This window comes from Bos grunniens, chromosome 13 (assembly GCF_055505025.1).
Source record: "Bos grunniens cultivar Pamir isolate PY7600 chromosome 13, Bosgru_T2T1.0, whole genome shotgun sequence".
Lineage (NCBI taxonomy): Eukaryota > Metazoa > Chordata > Mammalia > Artiodactyla > Bovidae > Bos > Bos grunniens.
Genome location: NC_141177.1, coordinates 29,904,877 through 29,924,488, shown reverse-complemented (window position 1 = coordinate 29,924,488; position 19,612 = coordinate 29,904,877). Strand labels below are relative to the sequence as shown.

Below are 19,612 nucleotides of genomic sequence, written 5' to 3'. Positions count from 1 at the left end.
GAATTTGTTTATAAAATTCAGATTTTAGTACAGCTCTAAGTAACATCAATTTCAGTTGATGAAAACAGCAAATATAAGCTTAGCTTTTAACTACTTCGCTGGTGCAGTTTGAAATATTCAGCATGCATTGCTGCTTTTTAATGACACGACATGTAATTTAAAATAATGCTCTTCATTCCTCTTCCTCCCCCCACCCCTCAGCACTTTTTACCTCGGTGGAAGTGTGAGCAGCTGATTAGACAAGGCATTCTGGAGCACGTGCTGTCATGACCCCTGGCTGGATGGCTGTAAGACTCCCTCCTGGTGTGAGACTGCACCCAACCAAAGTCACTTCTCCACCTCCCCAAGGCCCACTGCTTTTTGGTTCTAAAATTGAGACATTATTTAACCAGGAATGCTTGGTGGAGGAGTATGGTTTCTTTTTTTTCTTTTCATTTGGATGTTAGTTTCTTTTTTATTTCATTTCTGAATATAATTCTGTTACCATCCATGGTAAACATGTTTGTGAATCTATGTTGTATGTTTGTACTTGAAGTATCGGTTCTCAAAAGAGAATTTGCACTCTGGCAGTACAGAGCCTCCACAGACATCCACCCTGCTGCCCACAGCTTTAGAGCGAAGTCTAAGATCAGGGTTCTAGCAGATGCTGTGCTTAAAGAGAATGCTTCCCGGCTAATATACAGCCATCTTCTCATTCTGTTCTCACAACGTGCAAGAGGTTTGATTTTGTATTGTATGGGATTCTCCCCTTTGTGTAGTAAGTTGTATCTGTAATCATAACGTTTCTACAATTCCCAAAATACTATCGTACGTTTTAGTTTCATGAAAGTAAACATTTGTTACATGTTCATCTCTTCTAAACACTGAGGAAGAGTTTCACTTGGATGTATAGGGAGGCCTCTTGTATTGTTGCTGGAAGTGTGCATTGTGCAAGCCAGGCAGCTGAATTTCTGAAGTTTGTGTTTCCAAATCATGGGCAGGTGGAGCTGGTGGTCTCTAAAGAGCACAGTGGACTTTGCCCATTTCCAGCAGTGGTGGCTGGTCTGGCTGGTGCCTGTCTGCAAGCTTGTGTCGCAGGATGTCCATTTTGGAAAGGGAAACTGAGATTGGGGCTAGGAAAGGAATTTTGTGCAATTTCCCCCCAAGAGTCACATTGACCAGAAACTCACATGAAGAGCTGATCAACTAAGTGGAGGGCAATTTCTACTGCCCAATAAAATGACAGGCATCAGAGAAGCACCAGGTGGTCCTACCTGCTGGTCAATGGCCTTTCTCCACCAGTCCCCTCCATGACCAGCCCAGTAATCTCAGAGACATTCAAGTTTAAAATACAGATAAACCCAGTACCTGGTACTCTCTGTGCAGTGCATTTCTTAAACGGGAATATTTCTGGCTAAAATTATACTCAAGTAGTCAAGCTATGGAGAGCCTCTACCTAGGGTGTGGGTCTGCATATTTTCACAACACACATATTAATACTTAGTCAGCAGGCAGCCCTTGGCAGATTCTTTTCCAAGCTGTGTGGCTCATAGGATCTGTTTCCTGACCAGAGATTGAACCTGTGCCCTGGGCATTGAAAGCACAGACCCCCTAAAATAATTCCTTCCATAGATTCATAGCCAGATCAGATTTTCATCTGAATCTCTGCCAATAAACAGTATGGAAAATTTCCCTAGTGAATGGGATGGATGATGTTTTAACTGTGCGTCAGTGGTCACTTCCCTTGCATTCTGCTCTTCCAAGCATGTGGAACCACGTGCGGGTGAGCCCAGAGCCCATGTGAGTCAGCTGTGAGGAGGAGCCTGCGGTAAAGGCCACTGCCCTGTGGCCAGCCCAGCATCATTCCTGTATATAAACCGTATGATGTACTTTTCTGATTCATTCCCAAAATAAAATAATAAGTATCTTTCTTACTTGAAGTAAATGTATACTGGTTCAAAAATTAAAATTTTGTAGGTTTTATTGATTTATGTTGATTGGTCCTATAGAGTTGTGGCTAGAATTTTAAAATACATGTTTTTTTATTTAAAGGTAATGAGTGCACAATTAAAAAGATAAAAGAAAACATACAGTGTAGAAAATGAAAGTAAGTTCCTGTTTTACCTACTAAATGCCACCATCCAGTGTGCCCACTGTTAACCGATTACAGATTTAAAGTACAATCCCATTTCAGGCGTTTTTCCAATGAAATACTTTCCAGTTTTTGTTCCTAATGTGAATGGAATCTTCTGTTATAATTTCTAACTGGTTTTGGATGATAAATATTAAAAAGCAGTAAATTATGATGACTTGGCCACTTTCCTATATAAAGTCATTTCTTTTTCACATTGATTTTGTCATCTGGAACTTTCAGAAAAATGTTGACTACTGCTGGTAATAGCTGGCAGCTTATCCTTTTCCTGACTCAACCTGAATGACACAGTCTTCTTCATCTCTCTACCCCATGCTTCTCCAGGAAAAACTCGTAAGACTTGTGGCCTCCCTCGGTGCAACCTGAAACTTCAAAATAAATTTAAAACCACAGTAAAACAATGGTAATTAACAAACATGATTTTTTCCAAGTGCACTTTTGGAACTTGAGTGATGATCATATATGGTTTCTCACTTAACTCCCTAAAGTTACGATTACATATATATAACTGTTACACTGTCTTACAGTCCATTTGTAACATTCTTCTTGGCCATGGTGTGTTAACCATTCATTGAACTGCAAGATTTGATTTGCTGTTATTTTATTGTGGAATTTTGCAACTTTGAGTGATGCTGTTTTATAGCGCTTAGCAAGAGGGGATGGATGTGTGTGTGTATTCACATATGTCTGCTTTGTCGGTGTTTTCAGTCATCTGTTGCTATGAAACAGCTATCCAAACACAATGGCTTTAAACCACACCTCTCTTGACTTTCACAGTTCTGCAGGTTTGCCGGACTCAGCTGGGAGTTCCTGCAGATCTTGCTTGGGGTCCCTGATGCAGTTGCATTCCTCTGGTGACCTGACTTGGATGGCTTGGCCTCTGTTCTTCATGTGGGCCTCTTGCGAGGTTCTCTGCAGTGAGCTGATTGGGCTTCTTACCTGGCAGGTTGGGACCCTGCAGGGTTAAGAAGGTGGATGTGCGTGCTGCTAGTTTTCTGAATGACTAGGCCTGGTAGTGGACTAGCACCATTTTCTGCCAAATTCATTCAACCAATACAGCCCCAGGTGCTCAGAGTCAGTGAAGGCCACATGGACCACATAAATGCAGAACAGCAAGAGGCCCCGCCGTCAGATGGGGCGTCGGGGTTCTGGTGTCAGTTTTTAGTGCTGCACGTTCCTTTATCTATTTTTCATAGAAATGTACCTTTTAAAATAGCATTAATACCTATAGAACTATCTCAGTATGAATCTTCTTTGGAGAGAGATACTTGATGAATCTTTTCTTTAGTTTGAGGTCAAACTTTTCTACTTTTTCTTAAGTAAATTTCAGTTAGTCTTCTTTTCTAAACTTTTTAAATCTATATTTCAAAATGTATTATGGAATTTTTTTTCTTTTCACTACATATGATTATCCCTAATATGTGTCTGTCTTTGCTTTTTGGTCTTAGTCCATAACTAGAAGAAGTATCTGTAATAACACTGTATTAATCCTTTAGGAGGATTAATGTAGTGGAGGGAGGTGCTAATTTCACATGGTCTATTGCTTTTCACAATTGATGGTATTTTAGGATGAGCTGAATTCATTGTGTTTTGTAACTTTACAAAAACAATGTTTTAATATAGTACAAAATGTAGGAACAAAGAAGGTAGCTATCTACAAGTCAGACAGAGGCCTCAGGAAAAACAAACCTGCTAATAAGTTTGGGTTTCTAGCCTCCAGAATTGTAAGAAAATAAATTAATTTTGTTTCAGTCACCCAGTCTGTAATATTCTGTTTCGGCAGCCCCTGCAAAGGGCGTTTAGTATCTTTTTTTTTTTTTTTTTTTTATGTATTTCCCTAATTGAGAGACTTGAACAGTTTCCATCCTTTTGCTATTACAGACAGAGCTATATGAGTAACCTTATACATACATCATTTTACACATAAACAGCTTGGTGTGTAGGATAATTGTAATTTTGATGGGATTTGTAATTTTTATAGGAATTATAATTTGTTCTACACCAGAAATTATGAGAGTCATTCCCCCTAATCTTTGCCAACAGTATGTTATTTCCAGTTGGGGCTGTTAGAGAAAAGATACCAGGAACGTTGATGTACAAGTCTGTTATGGATGTGTATTTCTTTTCCTTTGGGCAAATAACTAGGAGTAAAATGGCTGGGTCTTAATGTAGGTGTGATTTTTTAACTTTTGAAGAAACTTCCAAACTCCTCCAAGGTGGTTGTGCATTTGCACTCCCACCAGCACTGTATGAGTTCCAGTTCTACATCCACTCCAATACTTAGTATGATTAGCCTTTTAAATTTTACCCATTCTAATAGGTGTGTAGTGCTATCTCACTGAGATTTTAATTTGTATTTCCCTAATGACTTAAACCTCAGTCCGTAGTTCATCAGGCACTCCATCTATCAGATCTAGTCCCTTAAATCTATTTCTCACTTCCACTGTATAATCATAAGGGATTTGATTTAGGTCATACCTGAATGGTCTAGTGGTTTTCCCTACTTTCTTCAATTTAAGTCTGAATTCGGCAATAAGGAGTTCATGGTCTGAGCCACAGTCAGCTCCCGGTCTTGTTTTTGCTGACTGTATAGAGCTTCTCCATCTTTGGCTGCAAAGAATATAATCAATCTGATTTCGGTGTTGAGCATCTGGTGATGTCCATGTGTAGAGTCTTCTCTTGTGTTGTTGGAAGAGGGTGTTTGCTATGACCAGTGCGTTCTCTTGGCAAAACTCTATTAGCCTTTGCCCTGCTTCATTCTGTATTCCAAGGCCAAATTTGCCTGTTACTCCAGGTGTTTCTTGACTTCCTGCTTTTGCAGTCCAGTACCCTATAATGAAAAGGACATTTTTGGGGGGTGTTAATTCTAAAAGGTCTTGTAGGTCTTCATGGAAACGTTCAACTTCAGCTTATTCAGCGTTACTGGTTGGGGCATAGACTTGGATTACTGTGATACTGAATGGTTTGCCTTGGAAATGAACAGAGATCATTCTGTCGTTTTTGAGACTTCATCCAAGTACTGCATTTCGGACTCTTGTTGACCATGATGGCTATTCCATTTCCTCTAAGGGATTCCTGCCCGCAGTAGTAGATATAATAGTCATCTGAGTTAAATTCACCCATTCCAGTCCATTTTAGTTTGCTGATTCCTAGAATGTCAGCGTTCACTCTTGCCATCTCCTGTTTGACCACTTCCAATTTGCCTTGGAGATGGTGACTGCAGCCATGAAATTAAAAGACGCTTACTCCTTGGAAGAAAAGTTATGACCAACCTAGATAGCATATTGAAAAGCAGGGACATTATTTTGCCAACAAAGGTCTGTCTAGTAAAGGCTATGGTTTTTCCAATGGTCATGCATGGATGTGAGAGTTGGACTGTGAAGAAGCTGAGCGCCGAAGAATTGATGCTTTTGAACTGTGGTGTTGGAGAAGACTCTTGAGAGTCCATTGGACTGCAAGGAGATCCAACCAGTCCATTCTGAAGGAGATCAGCCCTGGGTGTTCTTTGGAAGGAATGATGCTGAAGCTGAAACTCCAATACTTTGGCCACCTGATGTGAAGAACTGACTCATTTGAAAAGACCCTAATGCTGGGAAAGATTGAAGGCGGAAGGAGAAGGGGATGACAGAGAATGAGATGGTTGGGTGGCATCACCGACTCAACGGACATGAGTTTGTGTAAGCTCTGGGAGTTGGTGATGGACAGGGAGGCCTGGCATGCTGCAGTCCATGGGATCACAAAGAGTCAGACACGACTGGGTGACTGAACTGAAGTAAACGACTAATACTGTTGAGTATCTTTGCATGTAATTATTTCTAGTCTGTGTATCTTTTGCTGGTGAGTTTGTCTAAATCCTTGCCTGTTTGTCAAACAACTAGTTGCCGTCTCATTGAGTTTGGGGAATTCTTTATGTGTTCTGGATATAAGTCCTTTATAAGCCATGTGCTTTGCAAAATATTCTCCCACTTTGTGGCTTGGCTTGATTTGTCTTACTCATTTTCTTTAACAATCTTTTGAATAAAGTAGACATATTTGGTTTTGACAAAATCAAATTTATTAATTTGTATTTTTTTCTGCTTTTGGAGTCATATGTAAGAAATTTTTTTTCCAGCCGACAGTCTCAAAACTTTTCTTTCTTTATGTAGAAGTGTTACACTTTTAGGTTCTACGCTTAAGTCTATGATTCTGGTGTAAGGTGTCGGAGAAGGCAGTGGCAACCCACTCCAGTATTCTTGCCTGGAAAATCCCTTGGATGGAGGAGCCTGGTAGGCTACAGTCCATGGGGTCACAGAGTCAGACATGACTGAGCGACTTCACTTTCACTTTTCACTTTCACGCATTGGAGAAGGAAATGGCAACCCACTCCAGTGTTCTTGCCTGGAGAATCCCAGGGATGGGGGAGCCTAGTTGGCTGCCGTCTATGGGGTTGCACAGAGTCAGACACGACTGAAGCAACTTAGCAGTAGCAAGGTGTGGGTGCAAGGTCACAGCAGGGGCTGAGGGGGATAATATGGATATTCAACTCCTCCAGTACCTTTTTCCTCATTAAGCACTAGTGAATGGTTTGCTGTGCCAAGCACACTTTTCACAAAATACCCCATGGGGCTGGGCTGCACCCTCAACATGGAGTTCACCCACCCCTGTTCCTTTCCTTGACCTCTAGAGTAATCTTCATCGTTTCCTTTTGTCTGCTTCCTTTGGATTTAATTTGCTCTTCTTTTTCTAGTTATTCAAGGTGGAAGTTGAGGTCACTGGTTGGAATAGTTGTAGAAATAGTGTTATCTGATTTGCTCCAAATTTCTGCTTTTTCTTATTTGTCTTGGCTGTGCTGAGTCCTTTGCTTTTCATATGAAATTTAGGATCAGCTTGTCAATTTCTACCGAAAACAGACCTGCTAGTATTTTAGATTGGAACTACATTGAATCTGTGTATCAATTTGGGGAGAATTCACATCCTAACAATATTGAGCTTTTCAGCCCACAAACAGCCCAGTTATTTTGTCTTCTTCCTTTTCTTTCAGTAATACTTTGTAGTTTTCAGTATACAAGCCTATCATATCACTTGCCAGCATTTCATAGTTTTGATGCTGTTGTAAATGGCATTGTAAATTTCAAATTCTAATAGTTTATAAATAAAAATACAGTTGATATCTAACTTGTGTCCGGGATCCTTGCTAAACTTACTTATTAGTTCTAACAGCTCTTTTGTAAATTATACCAAGTCTTCTACACCATGGTCGTGTTTTCTGGAATTAAAAGTTTTACTCCTCCCTCTCTAATCTGGATGCCTTTTATTTCTTGCCAATTGCCCTGCCTAGAACTTTCTGGAGAGTATTGAATCAAAGTGGCCTGAAAAGAAGTCCCTATCTTGTTCCTGATCCAGGTGGCAAGCACTTGGTCTTTTACCATTAAGTATAGTTTAGCGCAGAGTTTTTTGTGGCTGCCCATTATCTGGTTAAGGAAGTTCCTGTCTATTCGTGGTTCACCTGAGATTTTATCAGGAATGGATGTTGGAATTTGTCTTTTCATTTTCTGTTTCTGTTGAGATGATCATATACTTTGTGTCTTTTAGTTTATTAGGCCAGTAAACTGCAGTCCACGCAGTCTCATTTACAGCTGCTCAGTGCTCAGTTGTACAAAAGCAGGCCATGGGGCTGGCTTTCACCCAGAGCATGAAGTTTGCCAACCCCGTTCTACTCCTTAACTTCTACAGTGATGTTTAATATTCTTTTCTTCTGCTTACTCTAGGTTTAATTTGCTCTTTCTCCGTGGTGGAAGCTGAAGTCACTGATCCAAGACCTCTGTTATAATCCAGTTACATAGTGCAATTGATGTCCCCTAAGTACTGCTTTCCACCCCCACAAATTTTAATGTTTCGTTTTCAGTCAATTCTAAATCTTTCATTGCTTGTACATCAGTTTCCAAATATCTGGGACTTCAGATGTCATTTTGGCCTTGAATTCTAATTTAGAAGAACCTACTTTAAAAAAAATTTTTTTTAATTTTATTGGAGATAGCTGATTTACAACGCTGTGTTAATTTCAAATGTACAGCAAAATGATTTAGTTACACATATATCCATTCTTTTTCAGATTCCTTTCCCATATAGATTATTACAGAATATTGAGTTCCTTGTGCTATACAGTAGTTCCTTGGCTATTTATTTTATGTATCTTAGTGTGTGCATGTTAATCCCAAGCTCCTGATTATCCCTCCCCAGCCACATTTCCCCTTTGGTGCCTAAATTCATCTCTGAAATCTGTGAGTCTGTTGCTGTTTTGTAGGTAAGTTCATCTGTGTCATGTTTTAGGTGAGATTCTATGTATGAATGATGTCAGTAATGGTACTTGTCTTTCTCTGACTTAGTATGATCCTCTCTGGGTCCCCCATGTTGCCGCAGATGGCACTGTCTGCTCTTTACCGTGGCTGGGTACCCTTCCACTGTATACATGGACTCGTCTTCATCCCTCTGTTGACAGATGTTTAGGTTGTTTCCGTGTCGTGTCGATTGTAAATGGTGCTACGGGGAATGGATACAGGTGTGGCTGAGCCCTCTAGCTGTGCACCTGAAACCATCACAATATTGCTAATAGGCTAAACTCCAATATAAAACGGGTTAAAAAAAAATCGACTACAAAGGATAAAAAAACCAATAAGCTGGTTGCAGAGTAGGTCTCCTTCCCCACCAAGTGGTGTGTGATGCAGTAACACCCCTTCTCTACATGCTCTGAAAACTGGACAAAATCGGCCTAAATATTTTGTTTTCAGTGCTTAAGTAGGATGCTGGGAAGAAGAGCTGAGTAAGGAAAACAAAGGAACTAGTTAAAATTTCCTTCAGGTAATGAGATAGGCTAAAATTTCCTTCAGGTAATAAGATAGAGCTAAAAATAATATGTCTAAGTATAAGTCTTGAGGAATAGAGCTCTCTTTATTAATCTAACTTTTAATCACACTAATCTTCCTCCTTTGGTTTCAAATTGTCCTCATCCTCTTAAGATGCTGTCTGTGACTTTCATGTGCAGACAATTTTAACTTTTAAAAGCAGCTGAACAAAATAAATATGGATCTGTGAAAAACAGGATATACAGAATAAATATGTCAAGCTTTCCTACCATTTACTAACTTATTAATTGTTCTTTAAAAAAATGGCACAATTGGCACCAGAACACTAAAAAAGCAAGGAGATGATGTTCCTGAATCTGGAACTTCAGGCTTCTCATCCTTTGTTAACTCCTCTGAAGGTCATTAACAAGAGTATTCTTTTAATCCCTGCCCATGCTTTGCCAATCTGCATATTTACTGTAGGTTTATGGATGCTCATGTCCTTGCTTAACAACTATATTAGGAAGTGAATTCTGTTCACCTCAAATATCCTGTTTACTCCCCATCAATCAGGGCCCCGGCCAGGCCATGTCACAGGCCCTCCCAGAGCTGTCCTCTCCCGACCACACTAGCTCACATCCACACAACTCTTAAATTCCCGCAACTCTCTTTGGTATCACTGAAAATGCAAAGCTTACCCCTTGACATTGTTATTTATATATATATATACACATTATATGTAAACATATAAAATATAGTAGGTAAGAGATATGTAAAATACATAAGAAGTATATAGAGTCCCATGAAACGAATTCCATTGAATTAATTCCAGGTGACTTGGTGTGTTTTTTCTTGTCCTCTACTTGTACAATATTCATCTGAAATTCAATTACTATTATTAGAACTGCAAGAAATAGAGGACTAGGATCTTACCTCCTGGAGTTCCCATGTCAGTGCTTCATCCACATTCCCTGGTCTCTTGCTCCCCGGAGCTCTCCTTTGCTCCAACTTTTTTATTCTTTTTATAGGTTTTTCTACAATACTTTCACTTTACCTTTTTTTTTTTTAACTATGTTTCATTCTTTTCTTGTGCACTCTTTCTCAGAAGCACAAGTGCACACACAGGTTCCCAACCAGCTCTGTGTTAAGCGCTGCTTTACTGGGCTGTCTCTGACTCACGTTTTCATATTCCACAATATTACCACATGCCAGGAGAGGCAACTATTTGCCTGTTTGCTGCTCATTTTGACCCACATCACACCACAATGAAGCAAAAGAAAGGGTCACAGGCAGACCATGTGATGGTTGGTTTAAGATGCTGGCCTTTCCTAGAACCGCTTTGAACAAATTGTTTCCTGCTGTCAAAATAACCATACTACTCAAAGCACGCTGCAGATTGAATGCATCACCTTAACAATGGTGTTTTTCACAGAACTAGAACAAAAAATTTTATGGTGTGTATGAGAATAAAAAACCCCAAATAGCCAAACAATCTTGAGAAAAAAAAGCAAGAGCTGACAAAATCAGGTTCCCTGACTTCAGACTACAAGCTAAAGTAATCAAGACATTGGTACTGGAAGAAAAACAGAAATATATTGCATATATCAATGGAACAAGATACAAAGTCCAGAGAGAAACCGATGCACCTATGGTCAAGTAATCTAGGATAAAGGAGTTAAGATTATAGATGGAGAAAAGACAGCCTCTTAAGTAGTGTGGCTGCGCGGGCACAGGAGGGCCTAGAGGAGCTATCCCACGTTGAAGGTCAGGAAGGGCGGCGGTGAGGAGATACCCCTCGCTTAAGGTAAGGAGCAATGGCTGCGCTTTGCTGGAGCAGCTGTGAAGAGATACCCCATGCCCAAGGTAAGAGAAACCCAAGTAAGACGGTAGGTGTTGCAAGAGGGCATAAGAGGGCAAACACACTGAAACCATGCTCACAGAAAACTAGTCAATCTAATCACACTAGGACCACAGCCTTGTCTAATTCAATGAAACTAAGCCACGCCCATGGGGCAACCCAAGACGGGCAGGTCATGGTGGAGAGATCTGACAGAATGTGGTACACTGGAGAAGGGAATGGCAAACCACTTCATTATTCTTGCCTTGAGAACCCCATGAACAGTATGAAAAGGCAAAATGATAGGATACTAAAAGAGAAACTCCCCAGGTCAGTAGGTGCCCAATATGCTACTGGAGATCAGTGGAGAAATAGCTCCAGAAAGAGTGAAGGGATGGAGCCAAAGCAAAAAGAATACCCAGCTGTGGATGTGACTGGTGATAGAAGCAAGGTCCAATGCTGTAAAGAGCAATACTGCATAGGAACCTGGAATGTCAAGTCCATGAATCAAGGCAAATTGGAAGTGGTCAAACAAGAAATGGCAAGAGTGAATGTTGACATTCTAGGAATCAGCAAACTGAAATGGACTGGAATGGGTGAATTTAACTCAGATGACCATTGTATCTACTACTGTGGGCAGGAATCCCTCAGAAGAAATGGAGTGGCCATCATGGTCAACAAAAGAGTCCGAAATGCAGTACTTGGATGCAATCTCAAAAACGACAGAATGATTTCTGTTCGTTTCCAAGGCAAACCATTCAATATCACAGTAATCCAAGTCTATGCCCCAACAAGTAACGCTGAAGAAGCTGAAGTTGAACGGTTCTATGAAGACCTACAAGACCTTTTAGAACTAACACCCAAAAAAGATGTCCTTTTCATTATAGGGGACTGGAATGCAAAAGTAGGAAGTCAAGAAGCACCTGGAGTTAACAGGCAAATTTGGCCTTGGAATACGGAATGAAGCAGGGCAAAGACTAATAGAGTTTTGCCAAGAAAATGCACTGGTCATAACAAACACCCTCTTCCAACAACACAACAGAAGATTCTATACATGGACATCACCAGATGGTCAACACCGAAATCAGATTGATTATATTCTTTGCAGCCAAAGATGGAGAAGCTCTATACAGTCAGCAAAAACAAGACTGGGAGCTGACTGTGGCTCGGACCATGAACTCCTTATTGCCAAATTCAGACTTAAATTGAAGAAAGTAGGGAAAACCACTAGACCACTCAGGTATGACCTAAATAAAATCCCTTTTGATTATACAGTGGAAGTGAGAAATAGATTTAAGGGCCTAGATCTGATAGAGTGCCTGATGAACTATGGAATGAGGTTCGTGACATTGTACAGGAGACAGGGATCAAGACCATCCCCATGGAAAAGAAATGCAAAAAAAGCAAAATGGCTGTCTGGGGAGGCCTTACAAATAGCTGTGAAAAGAAGAGAAGCGAAAAGCAAAGGAGAAAAGGAAAGATATAAACATCTGAATGTAGAGTTCCAAAGAATAGCAAGGAGAGATAAGAAAGCCTTCTTCAGCGATCAATGCAAAGAAATAGAGGAAAACAACAGAATGGGAAAGACTAGGGATCTCCTCAAGAAAATCAGAGATACCAAAGGAACATTTCATGCAAAGATGGGCTCGATACAGGACAGAAATGGTATGGACCTAACAGAAGCAGAAGATATTAAGAAGAGATGGCAAGAATACACAGAATGACAGTACAAAAAAGATCTTCACGACCCAGATAATCACAATGGTGTGATCACTGACCTAGAGCCAGACATCCTGGAATGTGACGTCAAGTGGGCCTTAGAAAGCATCACTACAAACAAAGCTAGTGGAGGTGATGGAATTCCAGTTGAGCTATTCCAAATCCTGAAAGATGATGCTGCGAAAGTGCTGCACTCAATATGCCAGCAAATTTGGAAAACTCAGCAGTGGCCACAGGACTGGAAAAGGTCAGTTTTCATTCCAATCCCAAAGAAAGGCAATGCCAAAAAATGCTCAAACTACCGCACAATTGCACTCATCTCACACACTAGTAAAGTAATGCTCAAAATTCTCCAAGCCAGGCTTCAACAATATGTGAACCGTGAAATTCCTGATGTTCAAGCTGGTTTTAGAAAAGGCAGAGGAACCAGAGATCAAATTGCCAACATCCGGTGGATCATGGAAAAAGCAGGAGAGTTCCAGAAAAACATCTATTTCTGCTTTATTGACTATGCCAAAGCCTTTGACTGTGTGGATCACAATAAACTGTGGAAAATTCTGAAAGAGATGGGAATACCAGACCACCTGATTTGCCTCTTGAGAAATTTGTATGCAGGTCAGGAAGCAACAGTTAGAACTGGACATGGAACAACAGACTGGTTCCAAATAGGAAAAGGAGTTCGTCAAGGCTGTATATTGTCACCCTGCTTATTTAACTTATATGCAGAGTACATCATGAGAAACCCTGGACTGGAAGAAACATAAGCTGGAATCAAGATTGCCAGGAGAAATATCAATAACCTCAGATATGCAGATGACACGACCCTTATGGCAGAAAATGAAGAGGAACTCAAAAGCCTCTTCATGAAAATGAAAGTGGAGAGTGAAAAAGTTGGCTTAAAGCTCAACATTCAGAAAACGAAGATCATGGCATCCGGTCCCATCACTTCATGGGAAATAGATGGGGAAACAGTGGAAACAGTGTCAGACTTTATTTTTCTGGGCTCCAAAATCACTACAGATGGTGACGCAGCCATGAAATTAAAAGACGCTTACTCCTTGGAAGGAAAGTTATGACCAACATAAATAGCATATTCAAAAGCAGAGACATTACTTTGCCAACAAAGGTTCATCTAGTCAAGGCTATGGTTTTTCCTGTGGTCATGTATGGATGTGAGAGTTGGACTGTGAAGAAGGCTGAGTGCCGAAGAATTGATGCTTTTGCACTGTGGTGTTGGAGAAGACTCTTGAGAGTCCCTTGGACTGCAAGGAGATCCAACCAGTCCATTCTGAAGGAGATCAGCCCTGGGATTTCTTTGGAAGGAATGATGCTAAAGCTGAAACTCCAGTACTTTGGCCACCTCATGCAAAGAGTTGACTCATTGGAAAACACTCTGATGCTGGGAGGGATTAGGGGCAAGAGAAGGGGACGACAGAGGATTAGATGACTGGATGGCATCACTGACTCGATGGACGTGAGTCTGGGTGAACTCCGGGAGTTGGTGATGGACAGGGAGGCCTGGCGTGCTGCGATTCATGGGGTCGCAAAGAGTCAGACATGACTGAGTGACTGATCTGATCTAAGGGGTGCTGATAAAACTGGACAGCTCCATGCATAATAATGAAATTAGAACGCTCCCTAACACCATACAAACAATAAACTCCAAGTGGATTAAAGACCTAAATATATGGACAGACCCTACAACACTCTTAACGTAGGCAGAATACTCTCTGACATAAATCACAGCAGTATCTTTTTGACCCAGCTCTTAAGAGTAATGTAATAAAAACAAAAATAAGCAAATGGGATCTAATTAAACTTAGAAGTTTCTGCACAGCACAGGTATTCATAAACAAGACAGAAGAAAACCCACAGAATAGGGACAATATTGGGAAATGATACATCTGACAAGGGATTAATATCCAAAACATTCAAACAGCTCAAGGAGCTCAATATCAAAATACAAACAACCCAATCAAAAAATGAGTGTAAGATCTAAATAGACTTTTCTCTAAAGAATACCTACAGATGACCAAAAAGCACATGAAAGGATGCCCCACACCAATAATTGTTAGAGATGCAGAAATACTACATTGAGGTATTATTTCACACGAATCAGAAGAGCCACCATCAAAAAGTCTACAAACAATAAATGCTGGAGAGACTGGAGAAAGGGGGACCATCCTACACTGTCGATGGGGATGTCAGTAGGTACAGCCACTGTGGAGAACAGTATGGAGGTTTCTTTAAAAACTAAGTACAGAGTTGCCATATGATTCAGAATCCCACTCCTGGGCATATATCTGGAGGAAAACTTAATTCAAAAAGACATGCACCTCAGTGTTCCAAATTGGGAAAGAAGTAGTCAAGGCCATATATTGTCACACTGCTTATTGAACTTACATGCCAGGGTGGAGGAAACAAGCAGAAATCAAGATTGCTGTGAGAAATATCAATAACTTCAGATATGCAGATGACACCACCCTTATGGCAGAAAGCAAAGAGGATCTAAGGAGCCTCTTGATAAAAGGGAAAGAAGAAAGTGAAAAGGCTGGATTGAAACTCAACATTGAAAAAACTAAGATCATGGCATCCAGTTCCATCACTTCATGGCAGATAAATGGGGAAACAATGCAAACAGTGGCAGATTTTATTTTGGGGGGCTCCAAAATCTCTTCAGATGGTGACTGCAGTCATGAAATTAAAAGACGCTCCTTGGAAGAAAAGCTATAACCAACCTAGACAGCATATTAAAAAGCAGAGACATTACTTTGCCAACAAAGGTCTGTCTAGTCAAAGCTATGGTTTTTCCAGTAGTCATGTATGGATGTTGAGAGTTGGACCATCGAGAAAGCTGAGCACTGAAGAATTGATGCTTTTGAACCATGGTGTTGGAGAAGACTCTTGAGAGTCCTATGGACTGCAAGAAGATCCAACCAGTCAATCCTAAAGGAAATCAGTCCTGAATATTCATTGGAAGGACTGACGCTGAAGCTGAAACTCCAATACTTTGGCCACCTGATGAGAAGAACTGACTCATTTGAAGAGACCCTGATGCTGGGAAAGATTGAAGGTGGGAGGAGAAGAGGATAACAGAAGATGAGATGGTTAGATGGCATCACTGACTCAATGGACATGAGTTTAAGTAAACTCCAGGAGTTGGTGATGGACAGGGAGGCCTTGTGTGTTGCAGTCCATGGGGTCGCAAAGAGTTGGACACGACTGATTGACTGAACTGAACTGAATTTATTAACTAATGGAAGCAATACTGTTCATATTAGTAACAAGAAATTTTTCTGCTTGCATAAAGCTTATCAGAATGTGTAAGCCCACTGACAGTTAACAATAAAATAAATCAATACCTATTTATTTATTAATATTACTGAAAGAGTACATGAGGTCCAGCTGCTCGCTGCTCTAAAGCCAATAAACAGGCCAGGTTGGCAGAAAGGAAAGTGTGCTTTATTTTAGGTGCTGGCAACTGCGAGGAGTGGAGCGGTGGGCATCTATCCAAAGGCCATTCCCACCCATGACATACGGGGGGGTGAGAGCTTTTATAGACACAGGGTGGGTGGGGGTTGGGAATGGGGGAGTCGGGCTACATGCAGAAACAGCACAGTCAGCTCTGACAGTCATCTTGAAATTGGTCATCAGGGTCTGACCAGCGTCATCTTGCTGTAAGTACGGTCAATCTTCAGTTCCAGGTCAGCTTGTTCCCATTTCTTTGTGGCCAGTTCTCTGAATTGTGGCAGCTCACGTCCTGGGTGCAGTCTGGTCATCATGTAGTTAACTTCTCCACCTAATGTTTTGGTATCTATAAAAGCTCTCAGAATGTGGCTCAGAATACTATCTACAGACCTAGAGAAAGAACTAAAGGTCCTTGACGATGCCTAATGACGGTATTATTATTGTTTAGTTTTCTTTGACTGTTTTCCTTTGTTTCAGCATTTCTCATTTCTCTGATTAAACTTACTTTTTGACGGAAACTTTCCACAGACAAAAGGCAGGCGGAGGACATGCTTGGGGAGGGGGGTCTAGGACGACAGGGTCCTGCTCTGTTTCAAGCACAGACATACATTCAAGGAAAGATCAAGTGAATGAACTCAGCAATCACAAATCCTGCCTTTTACCAAGAACACTGCCTCTCGTAGTTCTGGTATCAGAGGCATGGCCTGTCTGGTGACATCTCTTTAACTGTCACGGGATCCTGTCTGCAGACACGTAGCATGGCCGTGTGTTCTCTGAATAAGGACTTGCAAGAATGGCTACATGTGGGTTTTACCAAATATTTTATTTTTAATTAAAATTTTTTGTTTTTTATACTTGTAATTTATCATAATATTTGGCTGGCACCAGTCTAGCATGAGGGATAGTCTAGGTGTGGCATGTGGGATCTAGTTCTCTGATCAGGGAATGAACCTGGGTCTCCTGCATTGTAAGTGCAGACTATTAGCCACTGGACCACCAGGGAAGTCCCTACCATGTCCTTTAATCTCTGTTGACCTTCCTGGGAAGAAGTGGGAATAAAACAAGAGGAGAAGATCCTACAACGCATTGATTAATTCATTAATCCAAAAAATATTCAAATTTTAAGGGAAAACATAGCATGTCCTCTGTATGCCTGCCGTCTGTATCTGAGTTCCAAAGAGTACATTTAACAAGAGAAGTGAGAACATGCAGAAAGAAAGGAAAACTGTCAAAGAAGACAAAACAATAACTTAGCAATTAAACAAAGTCAAGGACTATGTTCCTCAAGGGCTGTAGATAATATTCCTGTGTGTGTAATCGATAATCCCCAAGGATTATTCTCTTCCTTTCTCCCTTTCTTCCTCCTTTCCCAATATACATGGGAATCTGTACCTCTAACCTATACATGGAAATCTGTATCTCTAGGAGAGAAGCCACAGGAATTATCTCCTACCTTCCCTCTTTGTATACACAGAAAACTGTATCTGACATACATAATCCACCAGGACCTGATGCTCACCACTGTTTGACCTTCTGTGGCAAAAAAAAAAAACCCAAAAAGAGTAGACATATCTCATAGATATGTTATACCTGAATTAGGCGGCTATATATGACAACAATCAGAACATTTCAAATCAGCTATACTGCAACGTAACATCGGCATGATATTAGAGAGAAGGAAAAAGAAGCAGCGCCTTCTTTATTCCCCCCCGACCCCCGTCAGGCTTACGTCCCACTGCTGGACTGGGGTGAGTTTGACGCAACCTGACAGGGTGCCCTTCACTGAACCTTTTTTAAACATCTACTGTCTCCTATGTTCTGGCTCGGACCAGATTCCCCAGCAGGATCCAGGCCTCCAGGGACTTGGGAACAAATATTACGAACCCTGCACATGCCCTGCTGCTGGGCATTCCAGCTCAAGCCTTCTTTCTGGAGTGCAGCCTCCTAGGCACCTGAGCACACTCAGCAGGGTTCTGTGGACCCAGTAGGAACTAGTCTGGGTGTGTGTGTGTGTGTGTGTGTATGTGTGTGTGTGTGAGATGCTTTACAGGGGAAAAATAGTGAACACAAGCCCTTAGGTGTTTGCTCAGGTACAATTCACTCTAATCCACAGCCCAGGATGCTGACTTTCCCAGGAACCAGAGATGTGCTTTAAAAAATACAGTCGCCTGTAAACACTTCCTGTAACTACAACTGGATCAAAGAGGCTGACCAGCACCTCTAATTCACAGGCCTGGGGTTTCTGTTAATGACAGCTGCCCTCAGGAAAACTCTCAGGGTGGGGGGTTGCAGAAATAAATTCCAAACACGACAGAGTTTCAAGAAGCCAGTAAATTTTCCTCACACCCTTTAAAGGAAACAAGAAAAAATTTTTTAAAAAGCAAACCCCCACCACAGGAATAGATGCACAGCATCCCTAACTGCTGCAGGAACGCCAATCAAAACAACAATGGTGAAATCAAACCCCACTGGTCAGACTGCCATCCTCACGAGTCTACAAACAATAAAGGCAGGAGGGAGCTGGCATGTGAGGTAACCCCACTACATGTTCAGTCGAAACAGACATTGACAACAGCCACTAGAAAGCACAGCCTCCAAATGTCAAGAAAAAAGAAAATTTCTTAAGAGCGCCAATCCTAGTGCTGTAGCCACGCGTTCCAGGAAACAAACTCACTCAGAGGACGGTGCAGACAGCAGAGTGCAGGTTATCACACGGGCGGCCCGAGGCAGAGTCTCCTCTTAGCCAAGGACCCCAACCAGTTTTTGTGAAAACCTTATATACCCTAAGTGTACGTGCTCAAACCCACCTCCCCAGATTCTCTGAAAATAGTCTGAACAAAAGAAAAGAAAGATACCATCAAAGTTAACCCATGATTCATACGCCTTAAGCCTATAACAGTGGACAATTATCAATAGGCCTATGGTCATATCCCAATAAGCATAATAGAATTTATGATTCTATTCAGTTACACAGATAATTAGGGTATTCTTTTAGGTGACAGAGAGTCTACGTACAAATCCTGGGGCTCTTCCATCCGGGGGTCTGGTTTTCCAGTTGGTATGTCGTTTCCATAGATACTGGGCATATAGCTCAAAGTCCACAGTCCTGCCCAAGATGAAGTCCTGCTTTGAAGGAGCCTGTTCTGTCTGTTTCCTCCTTCACTAGGATCGGACATCCCCACACCTGGGGCAATATCCCAAGAAAGTCATCATTCAAAAAAAAAAAAAAAAGAAAGTCATCATTCAATAAAATCACATGCAGCCCAACATTCACTGCAGCTCTACTTGCAGCAGCCAAAGCAGAACAGCAAAATGTCCACGGACAGATTAAAGGTTAAAGAAGGTGTGTTACATATGGACAATGGGCCATTACTCAGCCCTGAAAAAGCACCACTGAAATTATGGAATTATGCCACTGTTTGCTAGGAGGATGGAATCTTGAAGGATCGTACACTAAGTGAAATCAGCCAGACTTATGTCTGAAAGGAAGACAACAGCCTTTGATGTCCCTTGTAGGAAAAATTTTAAAAGAGACACAAAGGAACTAAGTTACAACCCAAAATGAGACTGAGAATTCAAACACAGAGGGTTCCCGTAAAAAAAAAATAAAGAGCAGGGATGAATTCAGAGATAGGG

The 19,612-nt window shown here is 41.2% G+C and overlaps 1 protein-coding gene and 1 long non-coding RNA gene across 9 annotated transcripts in view; one reads left to right on the top strand and one right to left on the bottom strand.

Annotated features, from left to right (window-relative positions):
- LOC147360635 (DNA replication complex GINS protein PSF1) overlaps positions 1 to 7,285 on the top strand; it is a 21,064-nt gene extending 13,779 nt beyond the window's left edge. For all 8 annotated transcript variants that reach the window (XR_015139302.1, XM_086333059.1, XM_086333065.1 and 5 more), the window contains one exon: positions 202 to 7,285. Coding sequence is in view for 7 of the 8 variants with exons in the window: in XM_086333059.1 (XP_086189185.1) it covers positions 202 to 270 (69 nt within the window). In the remaining variant the exon portion in view is untranslated. The remainder of the gene's footprint in view (positions 1 to 201) is intronic.
- The window catches only part of LOC147360634 (uncharacterized), a 20,549-nt gene extending 937 nt beyond the window's left edge, over positions 1 to 19,612 (bottom strand). The window contains exon 1 of the long non-coding RNA XR_015139304.1: positions 18,992 to 19,612. This is a non-coding gene — a long non-coding RNA (uncharacterized LOC147360634). The remainder of the gene's footprint in view (positions 1 to 18,991) is intronic.